Source organism: Pezoporus occidentalis, unplaced genomic scaffold (genome assembly GCF_034315485.1).
Source record: "Pezoporus occidentalis ecotype Australia unplaced genomic scaffold, CSIRO_AGI_Poc_V1 ctg68, whole genome shotgun sequence".
Classification (NCBI taxonomy): domain Eukaryota; kingdom Metazoa; phylum Chordata; class Aves; order Psittaciformes; family Psittacidae; genus Pezoporus; species Pezoporus occidentalis.
The window spans coordinates 1519382-1539290 of NW_026916030.1; the positions used below are offsets into that span (position 1 = coordinate 1519382).

Below are 19909 nucleotides of genomic sequence, written 5' to 3' on the forward strand. Positions count from 1 at the left end.
GTTGTTCCCTTTCCTGCAGTAACACCGTGGAGCTTCTAACAGGTTACAACTAGTGCTGACATTGCAGGTGACTAGGGAGCTGTGTGCAGTCTGACTTGGTACCTCTGTATGGCTGGTAAACAGTAACCAAAGAAGCAAAGTGAAGTTGCTGAGTTTCACAAAGCAGTTGTAAGTCATGGCTGAGCCTGGAGTATCTGCTGTGCTGCTCTCCTCCTGCTGGGGCTACTTAAATGTGTTTTCCTTCTCTGCCTTCCTGCAGGTCTCTTCCTTCCTGGAAATTCAGCAAAGAGTTAGCGTTCCTGGGCTGTTGGAGCTCTTCCATGTTCATGGATAATATTTGATATGTGCCCTGTAAATCCTGCCCTGGGACTCGGTGACCGGTGGGGTGCCTGATGCCGGTAATCCCCATTCCCCGCCGGGTCCGCTCGTTCCACGGCCCCCACACGACCTGCCTGCACTCGGCCTGTGGCCCGGTGAGGACCACTCACTTGGTGCGTACCAAGTACAACAATTTCGACATCTATCTCAAATCCCGATGGATGTATGGATTCATCCGTTTCCTGCTGTACTTCAGCTGCAGCCTGTTTACCTCCATCCTCTGGGTGGCACTCTCTATCTTGTTTTGCCTTCAGTACCTTGGCATCCGGATCTTTCTGCGTTTCCAGTACAAACTCTCCATCATCCTCCTCTTACTGGGGCGAAGGCGTGTAGACTTCAGCCTCATGAATGAACTGCTCATCTATGGGATTCATGTGACCATGCTGCTAGTGGGGGGGCTGGGATGGTGTTTCATGGTATTTGTGGATATGTAAATAAAACAAGCGCATGTGGGCTCAGAAGGTGACTCTTCTTCTACCCCCAAACCTGTCGATAGCCTCTCTTGTTTTTTATATAGATTAATTTATTTAGCAGTGCTACTTTTTATGGATGAATTAACCCCCTTGTCTCTTCAGTTTATATCTTTTTGAGGACTGAGGTGCCATTTTGGTGATCAAAGTGCAACACTCGATGGGGTGGTTTTTTCTTTGCACAGTGCAAGTTAATATAAGTGTCTCTAGTTCAGAGGAGCCTCGTGCTGCTGTGCCTGTATTCCTGTGGGCATGGAAAAGGCAGGATTTATCTGGAGGACAGAAGCCAGATAATTGTGCACCCCATGCTCTTGATCCAGCTTCCCCCTTTTTCTAAGAATGTTCCTTAATGTCTCAGGCATGTAACATGCATCCTGCTCGACTGTAATCTGCAGTTTGCATATTTCTAGCTAAGAATATGGGGCTAAATTCAACAGTGTAGGGGTTTGGCTTTTTCCTGTTTTGATTTGTGCAAGATGTGTATCTGACCCACTGTGCTGTTCTGTTCACTTTAATGTAATTCTATAGCTTTGGATGGCTTTGTCCTTTTCAGGCAGTTAGTGCTGAGTAATTGAGTCTTACCCTAATAGAACAAATCCACGGGAGTGATGGGAGCAGAGCTTGGCATCATGTGCTCTTGAAATTCCCTGTCATGGCAAATATGTTCTCATTTTAGGTGATAAAGTTGAACCCATTGCACTGGTCCTTAGCATCCAGATCTTGGCATTTGGTTCTGCTTTCCCCTGAATTGATTAGTTCCAGTTTTCTTGCAGAGGTACTTCTGTCCCACGGAGTATGGTGAGATGGGGCTGTCATACCGAGGAGAGGTTGAAAGCAGAGTACAGTCTGAAATGGCAGTATCTGCAGTTACAGAAAGCATTCTCCTGCCTCTGCAGGAGACCTTTGCTAACAGCTCAAGAAGGGAGTTAAGCATTAAGCTCAGTTTTACTGGTCTTGATCAAAGACATCGGACTGTTCCTGTGCAGGCAGTCAAGTGAGTTTGTTTACAGAGGCCAGAAGCTGGCCTAAAGTGTTTTATTCTGATTTTGTTGTTTTGTTTTTCCTTATGATGGAATATTGCTCTTTTCCCTGTGTTCTTTGAAGAACTGTTTAAAAACAAATTGGTAAAAGTGATGGCTACCCTCTTCCCCAAAATCATTGGAGTCAATCATAGTGGAATAAGCAAGACTGGAAATATGTGACTGTTCTTGTATGATCTCTCTGGTCTGAGACATAAATGTGGTTGAGAACAAAGCCAGTTTGCACACAGAGAAGGATGCTTCATATTTCAGCTTGTGAGTACTGCAGTCTTTTGCTTACTTACTTTGATTTGTAGGCTTAATGGATGCAAAGTAAAGGAGCTGCTGTCTGAAGCCCAAAGCTAAAGCAAACCTAGAAACTGTCTCATTATCAAGTGTTACAGATAATGCAGAGCTGGGTAAATGACAGGCCGTGGCAGTGTGAACTTTAGGTTAGCCCCAGGAGAGCCAAAGGCTGTTTCTGCAGGAAAGATGCAGTATATCAGCAGATGTCACAAACTGGTGTCTGGAAGTTTCCTCCCAACTGTGGAGCTCCCCAGAGCTTTGTTCTGGGGTTGGTCTCTGGGCTGCAGGTCCTCATGCGCTGTACGTGTGAGCTACAGCTTGCTCTGTGGGCAGAGAATTCCCAGTAACTCCCAGCCCAGTGCTTCCTTCCCCAGTACAGCTGTCAGGCCGGGGCATTGCAGCTCTGCTCTGCAGACTGTGGGACTCAGCGTGGCTGTGCTCAAGCGGTACTGGAGGAAGCACATTACAGATGGCCAGCAAATAGCCCTGGTGTGAGCTGAGAGGCCAACAGGACCCCAGCGAGGCTCAGCTGAGAGCAGCTTGCCCTTCACAGGAGGCTCAGTCTGAGGCTGGATGGTAGGACCTCCTTTCACCTTGGAGTGGCTGTATTTCAGCACTCATTAGAATCATAGAATCCCAAACTGCTTTGGGTTGGAAGGGACCTTAAGGCTTATCCAGTTCCAACACCTGCCATGGGCAGGGACACCTTCCCCAGGATGCTCCGAGCCCCATCCAGCCTGGCCCATAATGATGAGTGAAAGGGTGCTTCGTGGTACATGTGGGTTCTGCTGTGCTCCCTACCCATGTCAGCTCAGCTGGTGGGTGCCCTGTGATGGGTGCCCCCAACTGCTTGACCAAACCAGTGGTAGTTTGGTTCAGGCTTCTGGAGGAAGTAAAGGTCGAGGCTGTGACCGGGTCGTGAACTTCTCCAGTTCCACCCTGTCCTTTGAAAACCCACACAGGAACAGGGTGACACCGAGAGCTTTGATGTCTGTGAGCCTGGAAACCGGAACACTGATCATGCGATTAACACATGAATAGCAGGTGGTTATTCCAGGGCTGATTTGGTCACGGAACAAAGGAGGCTGTGGGTACAAGGACTCTCATACTTACCTTTTCCATCCCATGTAATTTGACTATGAGCCAACTGCCTTATTGAATAAATGTGACACTGAGCTTTTTCTGAGCGCTCCCTGCTAAGCAGCTGGCTGCGTGGCAGTGATGCCCTCTTGAGTTGGGATGTTTCTCAAGGTTAAGAGACCCCTCACTAACTGCACATCTTTGGTAAGTGACTGATGCTGCTCCTAACCTTGTATTACAGGGCAGTAAAATCCTGCGTTGGCAACTTTGAATCATTATTATGTCCTGAGTGCAGTAAGTAGTAGATTAACCCTTCCCATCAGACTCTGTTAAGCCCCACTTTAACACCTTACTTCAATAAAACCACTTTTGCTGCTACTTTTGGCAGTGGTTCTTTGAGCAGCCCATATCTGCTACATGATGCTCCTGCAATGACCAAACAAGGGCTTCTGTGTTGTGGTTTATTGCTTTACTGCACAGACTTCCCACCAGCCCTCCTCATCCTGATTCAATAGTGTGTATTGAGGAGAAAGTACATGTCCTTATCAAACCACAAAAAAGGAACATTTGCCAAATGCCCAGATGTTCCTCAAGAGAGGACTTGGGGCCAGGTTGTGCAAAAGACAATGGGAAATGATTCCCCAGTTGTCTTTTGCAAAGGCAGCCAAGTACCTACTCTCCCAATGCCCTGAATCTTGAGTCTGTAGTGGCACACCAAGGTAGACAACCCCAAGGTTCAATGACTGAGAAGGAGGCCTCAACTATGAAGTTCAAAATACTCCATGCTTGGTCATTACCAGCACATGGACATCTTGCAGCGCTTGGGTGATGCGATCCTACGAGTGTAATGGGGAATCCGTGTTCCCTTCGCGGCCATGCTGGCAAGGCAGAGGAATTAACTTCCAAATCATTTGGCTTATGATGTAATAATGGGAACACTTTAGATCCACAGGAGTGGAGCAGTGCTTGGCACCTTCCTGGCACTCTTCAGAGTGTTTTCCAGCAGGAGCTCATTAAGCCTCACACATCCCAGGAGGCTGCAGGATAAGCAGGGTCTTGGGAATAGTTCCGAATTTAAATTCAGTGGGTTTAAATTTGAGATTTTAAGGGGGTTTTTGAAAGCTTTGGGGATAACTTTGCCAAAATGTTTTTTTCTCAGGGAGCTGAGATTCTTAAACTTTCTTATAAGCTCAAGGGGAGCCTCAGCTGAGGGAGAGAGAAAGGGGTATGAAGTATATGCCAAGAATAAGCTGGTGGGGTTTTTCCCCATTTAATTGAAAAACCTGGCATGTTTAATAAGGGGGGGAGCAAAACTTCATAGAATACAAATAAGGAAACAGAGGAAGCTGAACTTTCCATTTCCTTTCATGTTTGGGCTTTAAATCTTGCTATGACATTTACTGGGTTAAAAATGACCTCAAGAGTAATTGGGAAAAAAGACCAGAAATACTGATTTGAGAGAGTGTGGCCATCTCAGACCCACACCAACCCCTCAGGAGAGCTTCCTGCTCGCTCCAGAGCATTCCAGATGTTTGGGCAGCAGAGTGGCTGGGGCTGCATTGCAGACTGCAGCCCAGGGGTGAGGATACGTGCGGTGGCAAAACTGCTTTAGCCTGTTATTTAGCCTGGGAATGCACGAACGAGACTGAAGTGCTGGAGTTTCACCTTGTTAAACGCTGCAGAACATGGCACCAGCTGGTGTTTTGGGTGCCTGTTAAATTCTGTATGAAACATGCCACCTACATTAAACTTACTTTTTTTTTTACCATGTTGATGGATTGATTGCTTGGGAAGAAAAAGGAGGAATTTTGTCTTGTGATGCTGGTATCACTCTGATGTGGGGATGTCCAAGAGCCTCTTCCTCTGTTTGAGCTGGTGCAAACAGTCAGAGCAAGTGCATGCTGAGCAGAATCAGGCCCTTTGTGGTCATGTGTCAGAAGCATCACTGAAAGTGTGGTGAAATGCTTCTTTTTACCTCCTCGAAGGGTCATTCAGTGATGGCTTAGCCTCAGATGGCTTTGGCTCTAGCAAGCAGACAGTATGGTCCACTGCGGGCGTTTGAGTGGTTGGAAGGAGCTCTCACTTCACACTGAGGTGCACATCAACTAATGAAGGTGCTCTATTTCATCCTTTTCTTGCATGGAGGTGAGCTTGCAGTGAAGAGCTGCATTGTTTCAGGACACAGTGGTGATGCTTCTTATGGGATTAAAGAGGAATATTTCTACTGTGATGGGCTTTGTAATTCCTATTGTTCTTATGTGGAAAGTACTACAGTGATATGCAGCAGCATAAAACCCTAACAGGTGCTGGATGGAGCTTGTTCTCTGGTGACTGGCAGGGCGAGAGCCAGGGGAGGCACCAGCTTCAGAGAACCAGCATGGGGGGGGAACTGAAGAAATACTCGTGTTGATAGAGCTGCCCACATCCAGGTGTGTATGAGATGCTCCTTGCTGTTATCCCAACATAACGGTGGAAGAGTCACAGTGAAGGACTTGAAAGAAACGAAAGGAGGTTTCCAGAAGAGGTAATGATTTGGGCAAGGGTGGGTGTATTTGCACGTTCAGTATTGCATAGGAAATCGTAAGCGGTGCTCTGAAACGTGGCTGATGTTTTAGCACAATGGCAGGTGGCAAAGTTGGTTGGGTGCTGTGCAATATTGGACTCAATGACAGTAAAAAGCTCAGGAATGTACTATGTAATTGTGCACTTCCTATTGTTAATGTTAGTTTTAAATACATCTCTTGAGCCTTTGCCATCTCCTGGGGAAGAACTTTTTTGCTCAGGTCCTGGAGAGGAGACCAGCCCCTTACCCCAGAGGGCTTTACTTGGCTGGAAGCTCATTGTGATTCTTCCCAGGCTTCTCATAAATCACTGATTCTGTTTCTTTCCCTCTGGAGGAGGTAGGAGACAGCATTTGCTATCAGTTGTGGAAAATAACACAGGACATTGACTTCCAGGAACAGCTTTGGCTCTTCTGGAGCCTCCAGCGCACACAGATAGCATGCTGTTCCAGTGAAGATGCTGCTGGAAAATATGAAGCCTTGTTATCTTTCTGGAGTTTTATTTAGCCAGGCAAGGTTTCCATAGCTTTTGGACAGCTCTGCTGCTGGGGGGGGGGGGGGGGAGAAAAGAAACACCCCTCTCATTTCTTCACCTGCCAACCCTCTGCACTGGTTTTGTCTTCCTACTTCAAAGCAGTCATTGTGCCCAGAAAATGTCAGTTCAAAGGGAGGTTTTGTCCAGTAATGAGCCACTGGAAATTGTTTAGTGTAAGATCTTCTGCAGCCATCAGAACTGTACTGAGGTGAGACAGGGTTGGGTTCTTGGGGTCTGCTCTGAGCTCCATGCTCAGGTGGCTTGAAAGCAAGGCTGTTGTGTTTTCTGTGTGCTCATTTACTATAGGAGTAGCTTTAAGCTAACATAGATGAAAGGAGCATCCCTGCATCTCCTGCATCTTTCTCGAGTGAGAAATTCATAGAATCCCAGACTGGTTTGGGTTAGGAGGGACTTTAAAGCCCATCCAGCTCCAAACCCCTGCCACAGGCAGGGACCCCTTCCACTGGAGCAGCTTGCTCCAAGCCCCTGTGTCCAACCTGGCCTTGAACACTGCCAGGGATGGGGCAGCCACAGCTTCTCTGGGCACCCTGTGCCAGCGCCTCAGCACCCTCCCAGGGAAGAGCTTCTGCCTAAGAGCTCATCTCAGTCTCCCCTCTGGCAGGTTAAAGTCCTACCGGCCCTTGTCCAAAGCCCCTCTCCAGGTTTCCTGCAGCCCCTTTAGGCACTGGAGCTGCTCTAAGGTCTCCAGGAGCCTTCCCCAGGCTGACCCAGCCCACTCTCAGCCTGTCTTTGTGTACTGGAGGGCAGAAGAGCCCACATAACTTGCACAAGGGCTGCATAAACACAACACTTCTGAGCTGCTGCTTGGCAGGATCCGCAGAGCCTCTTCCCCCGCTGACCTCCACCCCACACTGCACTGGCTGCACACAGCGGGCTCCAGAAACGTGTGATGTTCCCCCAAGTGGGTGAGCGTGAGAAAGGGCTGGCGATGGAGCCTGCGGGGCCGCATCCTGACCTCGGATGCACAAGACTCTGGTAGAACAGAGCCTCTAAGACATCCGAAAGCCAACTTTCCCCTGCATGGAAAATGCTGTATGTAACAGTGAGACAAATACCAAAGTCCTTAGCTGGAGCTTTGAACAAAAAAAAAAAAAAGAAGTAAAATATAAATCTCCCATTGGCCCTGGTGAGAGTTTTGCCTGAGTAAGGACATCAGGATTATGCATGCTAATTAAATGAACGACCCATCCCTTCAGAGCCGGCTCTCTGCTGGGAATTCCCCTCTGAGTAACTTGCTCCCAGCGAGGCAAGGAGTTGCATGAAAAATTTCCCAGATGGTGAATCTGTTCGAGAAAATCACAATCTGTTTGTGGCTTTCTCAAACAAAAAAGAGCACAGGAGATGCTGCCGAATAAATTTGCTGTTGCAAACCATTTGCTCAGTAATGGGGAGAATTTAGATGGGCAAAGAGCTGGGGTTTTTTTTTATCCAGAGGAGTCTTATCTGCCTGCCTGGAGAAATGAGCAATGCTTTAAAACATAAATCACAGCGATGGGTGTTTTCAAAGCCCAGTGCGCTTCCTGCAGTGACGCCTCTTCGTTTGTTCTGACATCAAGGGTGTCTGAAGCCACTGGGGGACAGTGGCCTCGGCCATGCAGACCTCCAAAGGAACAATTGCTGCTGTGTGCTGAGCAGAGCCCGGCTCTGTGCCTGCCCGGCACAAAGGAGCTGTTTCACACCGAGCTGCTGTGGCCTGTGAGTCTCCAGCCAGCATCCCTGGGCACGGGGACCCACACAGCCCCAGGACCCCAGTGCTGTCTGTGCTTCAGGGCCTGGGCAGCCAGGCCAGGGGAAGGGGTTTGGGGGTGATGGAGCAGCCCTTGGCCTGGGGCAGGCACTGGCAGAGCCCAGCAGGCAGGAGCACGTCCATGGGATGGATGGTGCTGCAGGCTCAGCAGAAGGGATTGTGTCCCACACTGTATGCAGCCTGGCTTTGCTGCATTACTGATGTTCCCTGAACATATTTCACTTGCAATTGGAATATCGTAAAAAGCTCCAAGCCAAGGAAAATTCTTCCAAGGTTTTTTCCTGTTGCTGTTTGGGTATTTTTCATTTAAACTTCAAATGAACACTGCTTAATAGTTTCTTGGAAAGGCATTTGCTTGCAGTTATGTGCAGTGTAGGCTCTGTTACTTCCTTCTTTTCCATGTGAGGCTGACTGCAAGCTGTGTGATGGTGAACCCGAAGCCCGGTGTTGTGCAATGCGGCGGGGCTGGGGAGCAGCAGGCGCAGCTCAGATGGGCTCAGGCTTAAACTGGGATGTTTCCCACCCAAAAGGGATGGTGAATTCTTCTTGTTGAGTACTTTGATTTAATCAGCCCACATCCTTTTAATAACCCAGCTAAGAATTACATAAACCCGCGTGGCTTGGGCTTGCCAGGTTCAGTTTAGGAGAGATTTATGGCCCTTCAGGGTTTGTGCAAGTCGCTGAGCTTCAAGGGCTGTGGGTTGGGGACGTGCGCGCAGTTCTCTTGTGCTCCGGCCTTTCCTAGCGAACCGAGCTGGCAGTGCTGATTTGCCAACAAACCTCCTATTTACTGCTCACCAGAGCATCAGTTGTGACAAACAAACAGAAGAAGGCAGCATTTCGCTGAAAGCATCTCATGTACTGATTAAGACGCTATGCAAAGAGAGCTCCTCAGGGGAAGGGGAAGGCTGGGTTGCAGAGGAGCTGTTGCTGTGCTCTGGGGGCTGCTGTCAGGGCTTTGCAGTGCTATCCAGGTTTAAAAATCCCAGAAATCCCTGTGTTTCTGATATCTGCTGTCCAAAGCTGCTTCCCTTTGCAATAACAGAGGGGGGGTGGTTTCCACAGAGATTGTTTGTTTAAATGATGCCTTTATTCACACGTTGGGAACGCCTTCGGAAAGGGATGAGTGCGGGGCCTGGGTTGGAGAAAACACAGGATAACAACATGATAGCAATGTGCCACAAGAAGGGCAAGCACATTTCACGCTTCAGGGACTGTAACTGCTTACCAAAGAGGGCAGGAAGGGACTGATGCTGCTTCTCCCGTTCCTTGGGAATGCTGGGCATGCATAAAAGGGCGATGGGGGTTTTGGTCTCTTCCTTTAAAGCATCAAACACCAACAAAGAACTGAAGCAAGAACCAAGACCTGAAACCTGGTTATAGCTCTGGATAAATGTCTAGTTCCGCTGGAGGCAGTGGCAAAGTCTCAGTGCTTCCAGCGAGGTCAGGATTTCACCTTGTGTTCCTTTCAAACAAAACTGCCTGTTCTTGGGGAGATAAATAAAGCATTTGAAAGCGATGCTCGTGGGTCAAGTTGCGACGTGCGTATGTACAGAAGATGTACAGTGCTTTGTGTCCCTGTGCAGCACAAGAAATATGAGGCCAAATCCTGAAGTCCCTTCAGGGCTCTGCTGTGGGGGTTTTTCCCTGCTGACTTTGCTGTTTGTTGTAGCTCCCACGTTGCTGCTGTGCTTCCTGGCCTGCTCAGAACACACTGCTGCCTTCGAGAGCATAGGAGGACCGTAAGAGGAAGATGGGTTTGCTTTTCCCATGTGAATGGTGAGCAGAAGGGGTTGGGTTCAGCCCAGGCTGCAAGCTGCACCTCCGGGGGGGGGTTGGTCCAAAAGCCCTCAGAATAATAAGAAGCAAGGTGGGCCCCTTTGGAGGAGCCACCCACTGCTGTGGGTCCCATGGGGCAGTCGCACCCATCACCCTCAGCTGGTGCTCAGTTGACACAGTGCAGTGAAACCACAGAGATGGGCGAGAGCCGGGTTTGTTCCCAGCCTGTGACCTTGAGCATCTCTTGCATCCTTCCAGCACATGATTCGGGGGAGAAGGCAGTGGCGGGGGCGGCAGCACAGGAGCTGAGCGTTTGTTCAGCAATCGCTGCGGAGAGAAAACTTGCTTCAATCTGCAGAGATGCCAAGTGGATTTTGTTTTGTTTTGGCACGTTGGAGGCAAGCCAGCAGCAGGATGTTGTGAAGTCTTCAGCAGCTCCTGCCTGCTTGTTCCATACCAAGCATAACTCTGTATGTATTTTTATCGGCAAACTCGGTCCCACGCATCTGATGCACAAACAAGAGCCCCGGCTGCAGGGCTGCTCTGCCAGGGTGCTGCAGAACGGAGCCCTTCTCCTTGGCTCTGCTCTCCCATCAGAGGTGCAGGAACTGGCCTGCAAAGCTTTGCTGGGGTTTTCCCACCCCCCTGCCAGCTGCTAAGAGGAAAATCAAGGGGCTCACTTGATGGGAGAGGAAAGCAAACCAAGTTCTGTGCACGCTGGGGTTCCTGCTTCCCGGTCTGGGGATTCAGCGTGCCCTGGCTGCCGTTCTGGAAAGCTTGCAGGGAATTTAGGGTATTCCTTTTTGCATTGCACATGGGGATGAGGCGCGTTTCTGCTTTGTCAGCAGAAGGGCCTGCTCTCTCCCTCGCACAATAGAAAGCCGCTGGGTATAAATAGCCTTTCATGCCTGTCACCTCGGTGACTTTAATGGCGATGCCCTGATTTAAGCCCTGCTTCCAGAAGATGCTTCAGGTGTGTGCTGTCCCCAGGGGACTGAGCACTCATCTGAATGAAACCTGTTTAAGAGGCTCTGAGCAGCGATGCGCTGGGCTCATCTAAGCTCATGTTTTAGTGCGTTGCAGAGCTGGGACTGGCACGGGGGGGGGACGACACTGAGCCCATCGTTGCTATTTAAGCACTACAACTGTTGCCTTCACAAAGGATCAGTGCTCAGAACAGGGAGACATCTTAAGAGTGTCTGACAAATATATGTACATTCAGGGACCGTGAGCTTTGAATGCTTAATACAGTGAAGGGAATTGAACATGACAGAGCTCCACAGAGGGCAGAGCTGATGCTTTACCTGCCTGCCTCCAACAAGCCCTCGAGATCTCCAGGGTGGGATGGCAGCTGCGGGTCGGGGGCAGGATGGGTGCCCAGCACCCATCAGGCACAGAGAAGATGGGTGCTCTCTCCTTTCTCCCTTATTAATCTCCAGGCTGCTCATGGAGGGCTTCACAGCTCACTCTCATCAGTGTTTTCCAGTGCTTTCCAGCCTGCAGCCCCAGTATCACCCGAGGTCAGGGAGCATTAACAATTTAATAGTGATGATGACATGATTTACCTCAGGGCACTTAAGGCTGGGCTGGGTGCAGATTCCCCACTGGAGCAACAGGAGGGATGGGCAGAAGCACCCTGACAGGGTGACCCAGTGCCACTCTTCCCTCATCCCGTTTGCCCTGCCTGCATCCTCCTTGTCCCTTTGTTCCTAAGAAAAGCATCCGAGGTGACTATGGATGCCTTTTTAAATGCTTATCGTCACATTATCCATCAGATACATATTTACAATCATTCATTAAATTAGGATGTACGTTTCATTCTTCTTTCGTAGAATATTAATGCCTACTCCTGGCTGAAATGCCATATGAATATTCATTAAAAAATCAATCAATTCCTGTGCCAGGAATGATGTCATTGGAGCAATAACTGAAGCAGTAATCGAGCATGCTATGGAAAAACGATGAATGCCATCAGATCTAATGTTTATTGAATTCCGGGTGGGTAAATCACAGGAGGTTTTTGCCATCCTTTTGTGTGCATTAACTGGTGCTCCAGTTCCTCCTCCTGCCCGGCACCGGTCAGCCCACCAGGAGCAGGGAGCACCTTGGAGCAGGTATGAGACACCCCCAAGGATGGATGAGGCTGGGGGCCGGGTGGGATGTCACATTGCTGCAGGGCTCTTAATGAAGAGAGGATTAGAAATCTGTCTTACAACAATGGGAAACAAAAGCTCTCCAAACTGTTGTGGGAAAGCTGGGAAATTAATAGGCTGAGGTCCCCTTTCCAGCAGATCTTTGGCTGGCAAAGCTCTTTCTCATCACTTTGAGCATTGTCCTGAGGGACTTCAAGTGATGGCTTTTCTTGGGTTTTCCTCTCGCTTTTTAATGGTGGAGCTACCAGAGCAAATAGAGAATAAAGAGTAACAATACACTTCGGGAGGAATCATTATTATTCTACATTTTCTCACATCAAGACTTTCTCAACAATAGCAAAGGAGCTGTGCCAATGCATGGGCTCTGACTGCAGCTCCTGTGATAAGATCACACTCTGCTTGTGTGGGAAATATTAAGAGTTTTGGCTTGACTTCAGCAGCAAGAGTCGCTTTGCAAGTCTTTTGTGTGCAATGCACCAGCTTTAGATGAGAGATGCTTTTCAGGATCCGCTTTTTGCCGTAATAAAATCCTCCATCGGGTCTGCGGAACAAATGTCACAGAGCATTTGTCCTGGGGAGAAGTGGGTTCGGTTGTAACTGAACACATTGCCAAAGGTGATCCTCAGGACATTCTCACCCTATGTTGGAGCTGAATATTTAGGGAATGTCACAGTCGTAAGACATTAAAATCCTTAGCATGAATTAAGTTATTGCTTAGTCACTCCGATTACCTCCATCACTCAAAATAAAGGCTCAAACCGTCCTATGTGCAGCAGCGATGTTTCAGCTCAGAGCTGCAGGGCTGCTCCATCCCCCTGCCCTCCCCATGGACTCCAGCCATCAGTGGAGAAGACAAGCCCAGGTTGGCTGGTTTAGCTGTCACGTGTGAATGGTGACAGGTAACACCTTCAGTGGATGTCGGTGTCAGTATTGGCCCATTCCCAGTGGTGAAGGAGCCGCTTCCCAGCAGCACCCACCGGTGACACCTGGTCCTGGGCTCCTGGCAGAGGAGCAGCAGGGAGCCAAGGTTACCCGCTTCCACCTCCAGCACTGCAGCATCAACTCGTGCATCGCTGCTCTGACAACAGTGACTTGCTGTGTCAGTCACATCACAGACACTTCAATCCAAAGTGTTCTTCTATGGAAAGGAAGGGGAAACACAGACCGATTATGCCAGGCTCATTTACATGCTTAGCTTAGAGAAACGAGCCGCCTGACTCCGTCTCAGGCGGTGTGACGCTCTCACTGAGGGCGTCATCGTCTCCTGCAGAGAAGATGCGCAGCCTCCTCATCCCCTTCCCACCTGGCCAGGGATATTCGCCTCTCCAAGGTTGCTGCTTGTGTTTCTGTGCACCTAGTTCCCCGAATGGTGAGGGATGTAAGAGGATGGGTAGGGAGAGGCTCAACACCATTTATTTGCTTTGTGGTCAACTTTAGAGTAATGAAAATTGCCATGCAAGAAAGACTTTGGAAAAGGGATAGTTCTGTCAAAGAAATGAGCCATTCTATGTGTCCTGTCCCAAGTTTCACAACTCTTTAAAGCAAAAGGTGACCTCAAATGCAACGCGCTGCAGTGGGAGCAAGCCCTAAAGGGTCTGGTGCTGCAGCCATCCAGGTTGCTTGGCACAATAGGTCCTGTGCTAACAAGATGCATGCTCACAGAGCCAAGAGAAAGATGCTGCATCTGGGAAGCAGAAATCCTGATCAGGCCTTAAAGAGGAAGCAGTGAGCCAGAGAAAGGCTTGTAAAGTCCTGTGAATTGTGCCAGTTGGAGTTAATGCAGTTTCTGAGCAGTAAAGGCAGTTACATACCAAGGTCATTTACAAGAGGATGTTCTATCCACCAACACGTTGGGTCTTTAAGATGAAAGTAGATATTTCTCTGAAAAAAAATTATTTAAATGATGCTCTTGGGAAAAGAGTCTCCATTCTGTGTCTGGGGAGGTCAGGAGCCTTCCAGCACCAGCCTGGCAGCATCAGCTGAGCCAGGGCACTCAGTACCTGCACCTGAATTAACACAGCCAGAGGGAAACCACCTCCTGGAGCTGGGTTTTCTCTTCTCCCACTCATCACCAAACCCTCCTGTAATAAATAGCTTCTGAAACAGGCCAATAATCCCTTAGTCTGTTGTTGTCCTACTCTCACCGCATGGGATCCAGCTGGAAACAAGCAGTGCCTTGTGCTCCTGGAGCAGTTCTCATGCCAGGAGCTGAAGGATGTCTCTGTTTACAAACAAGGAAAGGCTTTGTGCGCACAACCCTGGACCGGTTGAGGTAGGACAATGCGGCCACCTTGGAGACATTCTCATTTCTGTTTGTTTTAACTTATTCCTCATCATTTTAATGTACAACAAAACAACCATCACCTTGTCAGCTGTGTGGCAGAGGGTGATTCCTGAGCCTTGTGCAGCTGCTTGATGTAAAGGACTCAGAACTTCATTTACTTTATTGATAATAAATAACAACTGCAACCTCTGCTTCCATCACATGGGCTCGCTCTGAGCTGTGCCTTATCCTATGAGTGACTTCATGGTGTTCCTGGGGATGCTGATGAGGGAAAACCCTGCCCAGGGGAGTGAGGTGGCAGAGCCTGCTATAGTGGTGTTTCCCACTTCCTGGTCAGCATTACGTGAGCTGGAGCAGGGGCAGGGTTGGGATAACTGAGGCTGTCACATCGCGTTCAAAGCTGGAAAGGAGAATACCCAGCAGAGAAAAAGGAACTGAGCTGAACAGCCACCAAAGACAACAAAGGAAAGGCTTTCTTGGGTCAGAGATTGTCTCCTGGGTCCTGCAGCTTTGGCTGAGCAAAGATTTCAGGGGCTTGTCCCAAACTGCAGTGTGTTAGCAGCCCATCCCTCCTCAAGTGTGGTGGGTAGCGGGAAGGGGGTGTGAATACGCTGTTCATTGTCCCATCCCATTGCCATTACTAATGTTACAAGCAGGCTGTGATGACACTTATCTGCCAGGGTCATGGCCTGGTTCACAGAGCTCAGACACCGTCAAAATGCCAGTTCTGAGCCCTGAGCCTCCCGGGAGATCTCTGTGGGCTGACATGAAAACATCGCCGGGCTGGAATGAGACCCCCAGTGACCCAGGAGAGATTTACTGCAGCAGGGTTAAAGCTTTCCCAGTGAAATATGTGCCAGCAAGGCTCCCTAATGGGAGCAGAGTGTAATTCTGGAGTGGGGAGTGGAATGGAGACAACACAAAGCGGTCAAGGAGCAGAGGAGCAAGAGACTAATGAGGCAGAGCCGGCATGGTCACAGGTTGTCATTTAACCTCCTTATCTCCATTTTCCAAAGGGAAATGCAGGCGTAATGCCCACCTCCAGACCCCTTTGAGTGTTGTAGCTGAGAGGTGTGTACTTAGGGTTGGAAAGGACCTTAAGATCACCCAGTTCCAACCCCCTGCCATGAGCAGGGACAGCTCACACTAAACCATGCCACCCAAGTAAACCATTACTTAGACAGTTACTGTTCTGTATGGCCAGAAGCTGAGTATCCTCCCACACCACTGAGCTCTACTACGCTGACTACAACAACCCCCCTGAGGAGCCAGCTCTTTCCTCCCTTACGGTGATTTAGGTTTGTACAAGGACATTAACGCTTGCCTGTACTCTTGCCGCTGGAGCACAACAAGCAAAACTCCTCACTTGGCTGCTGTGATGGGGAGAGGAAAAGGCAAATCCCTCTGCCATAAATAAATCAAGTACATAAACGAGGGGTTCTGATGCATTTTGGTTTGTCACTTGCTCCTGTTCGAGACGGTATGTTAATGCCAATGAACTTTACATGGCTGCGATACAGCTCTCCTCTCTTCTATGAGTTCCAAGTACACTGAAGTGTAAGCTAAGTGTAGAGGCAAAGTAAAGGTTTCTAGCAGCATGTAATTCCCTCTGCACACCAAACTGCCTTGTAGTTCGCAGCGCAGTGCACACACTGCTTGTGTGTGTTGGATTAGGGTGATAACACTGCTTCTACCTGTAAAGAAAGCTTCTGTTCCAGCTACAAAACTCCATCCCAATATGACAACTGCTCCGCCTTGGGAAGGCCTCTGAAGGTTCCCTTCAGAGGGACCAGTCTCTCAGGCAGACTTCTTAAGTTTTCCATTTCTGCCATCATCCTTTTCCAGCCCGGTGCTGCTCTGGGTGTAGGAGGCACAGCCCAGCGTGCCCTGTGGCACAGCCCGGCCACACTGATGGCCATCCCCATGGCATCATCCCTGTAGGGAGGAAGACTGGAAAGAGCTTGCAGGTCTTGCTCGTAACTGAGCTTGCTGGAAAGTCACATCTCTGCACAAAATGAATGTGTCCTCTGCTCACTGGATCATGGAATCATGGAATGGTTTGGGTTGGAAGGGGAACTCTTCCTGTTCCAACCCCTCCCAGGGGCAGGGACACCTTCCACTAGAGCAGGTTGCTCCAAGCCCTTGTGTCCAGCCTGGGGCTTTGGTTTGTGACCTGTGGCATCTGATACATCAGGGTTTGATGCTGCGGTGCCTTCCTGTGGGCTCCCTGAGAGCTCTGATGCCAGAGCCAGGCTGGCTCCCTCCCGCTGCCACTCACGAATACAACTGGAAACCAAGATGCAAAGTGTATTTTAACCACCTTCAGCAGCCTTAGAGCCTGGAGTTTGGAAAAGGAACAAATTCCCTAAAGCTCTGCCATGGACAGCTGAAGTTTTCACTGAAGCGCTGCAGCCAGGAAGGGTTAAATGGCTGTGAGCTGCTGCAGGGTTGTTTCTTCTGCTTCACTAAGATGAAAAAACCCAGAAGTTAGCTTTTCTCCTGCAAGAATGTAAATGTTGGGTGTTTTGTCGAGTGATTTCTCAGCCCTGCAGCCATCCTTCAATTTGAAATGCTAGATTAAAAAAGAGAGAAAGAAAGAAAACATTTCCGTCAGCCCGAGCACACTTTGCAGACATTATGGGAACTGTCGCCCGTTCTGTTTCCTCTAGTCACTGAACCAATCTTTTGCATTAAAATCAGCATAGTAGTAAATAAACATGTTTTTTTCGAGCCCTGGGGCCATTCTGGGACATGAAATGGTACTTTAGAAATGTTTCTTTCTCCATCACAGAACGTTTTTAAGAAGCTCATGGCTGAAGGGAAGGAAGATGCTCTCCTGGCTGCAGCATTAACAGCCTTTTTGCTCTCTCAGAGCTGAGGGAGGCCCTGGGCAAGTCATGGCACTTGGATTTTCCATCCTACTTAAGCACCTGGGGAAGAACAGGAGCTCTCCGCCTATGCAGGATGTCGCAGCTCCCCATGGATGTGGCCTGGGGATTCCAGAATCCACACCACTGATTCCCATCCCTGTGGGAAAATACAGCCAGTAAATCGTGTCCTGTGTCCTCTGGAACACAGGGATGCTCTGATGTTGGCTGTGGTCCCTCAAGGAGGGACATGGGGCTGGGGCTGGCTGTTCCCACTGGGATATGTATGCTTCAGGAGGTATTTCATGTATTTGGACTGGAATGAAACTCAGAGGCTCTGCTATGTCCAGGAAGTGGCCAAATGGGCCATAACTGCCTAGTTCCCTCCTCTGTGAAATGGCCAATGGGTGTCATGCAGTGTTTGTAGCATCACATTGGGATGCTTCATGGAAGCGGGTGGAGAGGAGCAGGGAATGTCCCATTGTAAGGGCAGCAGGATTGCCCTACCTCGGAATGCACTTTGGGATAGATTTCTCATGCATCATTTCTTAAAGAAACCCCCGATTTTCTCTTGCGCAGCAAAGCAAATGTGGCCGTCCCGACCTGACAGCTTTGCCGCGTGTCGAGCGCTAATGGCATTCCTCAGCCTTGGGCAGCTCTAGGCTGATTTAAAAAACTGGGGATATTTTGGTGCAGATTTTAGGGCATCCTCGAAATGATGAATGCTGAGGGAGAAACTTCCAGATGCAGAGAAGTTCTGCCGCGGTCTCGATGCGGAACAGGCAGAAAGAGGCTCGCGCTTTAAAGAGGGTTTCTGTGATTCCTTTGAAATGTGTTTGGGAGATGTGGGGTGAAGGCTGTGCACTCGAATCACGCAGATCTGCTGCTGATTTGAATATTAGAGAAGCAACAAAGCAAAATGAGTTTTTGTTTTAGGCTACAGGAGTGGGGATTTGCCCAAGAAGATAAAAGAAAGTGAGATAAATAACATGAAATGAATAAAGTAAACGAAAGCAAAAGATAACATGGAATGAAGTAAAACAGACCAAGATAAAATGAAAAGAAACAAAGTGAAATAAAATAATGAAGGAAAGTACAATAAAAAATAAGAGACATAAAGTAAAATAAAAAATAAATAAAATAAAAAAAGAAATAATAGAATAGAATAAACCAAGGTAAATTAAAAAAATAAAAATATAAAATAATAATAAACCATAATAAAGTAAAATAATAATATACCAAACTAAATTAAAAAAAATAATATTAAACCAAGCTAAAATAAAAACATTAAAATAATAAAATAAATAAAATAAGATAAAATAAAAAAGATAAAATAAGTAAGATAAAAAAAGAGAAATAAAATAAGATAAAATGAAATAAAATGAAATGAAATAAAATAAAATAAAATAAGATGAAATAAAATAAAATAAAATAAAATGAAATGAAATGAAATAAGATGAAATAAGATGAAATAGATGGAATCAATAGGATAACCCAGACCCGGACCGAGCCAACCTCGCCCTGGGTCCCGCGCTCCGCAGGGGCGCACCCGGCGCGCGGCCGCCCCGCCCCGTGACCCGCCCGCGCTCGGCCGCGCCCTCCCCGCGGTGCCCGGTGGGGGCTGGGGGTGTCCGCGCCGGGTCCCGCCCCGCGGCCCCTCCTCCCGCGCGGGGCAGCCCGGGGGGGGCCGGTCCCGTCCCACCCCCCCCCCCGAACCGCCGCCCCCCGCCCGCAGCGGGCGGCCCGGCCCGGTCCCGTCGGGGCCGTTTCTCGGCGGCTGCCGGGCGAGGTCAGGCTCGGTCCGCGCGGAGCGGCCGGAATCACTTCCTGCTGCAGGCCCCGGGCAGCCTCCATGGGGCCGGCGCCCCGCAGGTGAGCGGCGCGGCCGGGCCCGGCGGGCGGGGAGCGGGGGGGCGGCCCCGGGAGGCAGCGCGGTGGGAACCCCCCGCCGGCAGCACCCGGGCACCCCCCGGCACCCGCGCTGCGGACGCGCACCGCGCTCATCCCCCGCTGCCCTTCATTGTCACGGCGCGGTTACCGGAGGCAGGGCTGGGCTCAGCCCCGGGGGTGCGAGAGCGGGTTCGGGGGGGCTGGGAGGAGGGAAGGGGGGACCCAGGGGGGCCGGGACCCCGGCCGTGGGCAGCGGGGTTCGGGGGTGGGTTAGTTCCTGCTGTTCCCAAGTCTTGCACCAGTGTGGGAAACCGGGAAATGGGGTGGTTATTATTAGCGATACCTTCCCGAGGAGCCTGCGCTGCCCGATGCGTGGCTTGTTTGCTGCTGGCACCATGCAGGCGCAGGCTCGGACTTTCTCTCACAGGGGCGGAAAACGCAGGGAAAAAGGGAGGCAGTCAAAAAAAGCCGAACCTAAACCCCAGCAGAACGCTTAAATTTGGAGTTCAGGAATGATGCCGGGGGTCATTGGGGTGCCCGGTGCTTGCTTGAGACCAGCGGCCGTGCCCCCATCCCGGCACGGAAACCACCCCAAGGCGTTCCTGTGCGTGTCGGGGGCGAAGTGGGGTCCGTGGCTGGGTGTTGCTGGGTGGGCGCGTTCCCCCGCTGCCGCAGCCTGCAGCCTGCTGTAGTTAAAGTGCCTTTGCTGTGCTCAAGGACTTCTCCAAACATCTTCCCTGCTGTAGGGAAATGAAGCGCCGGCAGCTCCCTGCGTGCTGCGCTCCTCCGGGCTCCGCCGTACCCAAGTGCAGGATCAGT

At 49.7% G+C, this 19909-nt stretch overlaps 2 protein-coding genes and 1 long non-coding RNA gene across 10 annotated transcripts in view; 2 read left to right on the forward strand and 1 right to left on the reverse strand.

Moving 5' to 3' along the window:
* TMEM250 (transmembrane protein 250) overlaps nucleotides 1–869 on the forward strand; it is a 48528-nt gene extending 47659 nt beyond the window's left edge. For all 7 annotated transcript variants that reach the window (XM_062641055.1, XM_062641051.1, XM_062641054.1 and 4 more), the window contains one exon: nucleotides 260–869. In XM_062641055.1, the coding sequence (XP_062497039.1) occupies nucleotides 393–812 (420 nt within the window). In that variant the 5' untranslated portion in view covers nucleotides 260–392 and the 3' untranslated portion in view covers nucleotides 813–869. The remainder of the gene's footprint in view (nucleotides 1–259) is intronic.
* Nucleotides 870–16624: 15755 nt separating this feature from the next.
* Nucleotides 16625–19266, reverse strand: LOC134175290 (uncharacterized). The gene is made up of 2 exons (XR_009968960.1): nucleotides 19196–19266; nucleotides 16625–16798 (listed from the first exon to the last, which is right to left on the reverse strand). It is a non-coding gene; the product is annotated as an uncharacterized LOC134175290 (long non-coding RNA).
* Nucleotides 18902–19909, forward strand: part of NACC2 (NACC family member 2) — a 56027-nt gene continuing 55019 nt past the window's right edge. Inside the window, exon 1 of one of the 2 annotated variants that reach the window (XM_062641046.1) lies at nucleotides 18902–19072. The gene's annotated coding sequence lies outside the window, so the exon portion shown is untranslated. The remainder of the gene's footprint in view (nucleotides 19073–19909) is intronic. The other variant, XM_062641045.1, reaches the window with a different exon arrangement.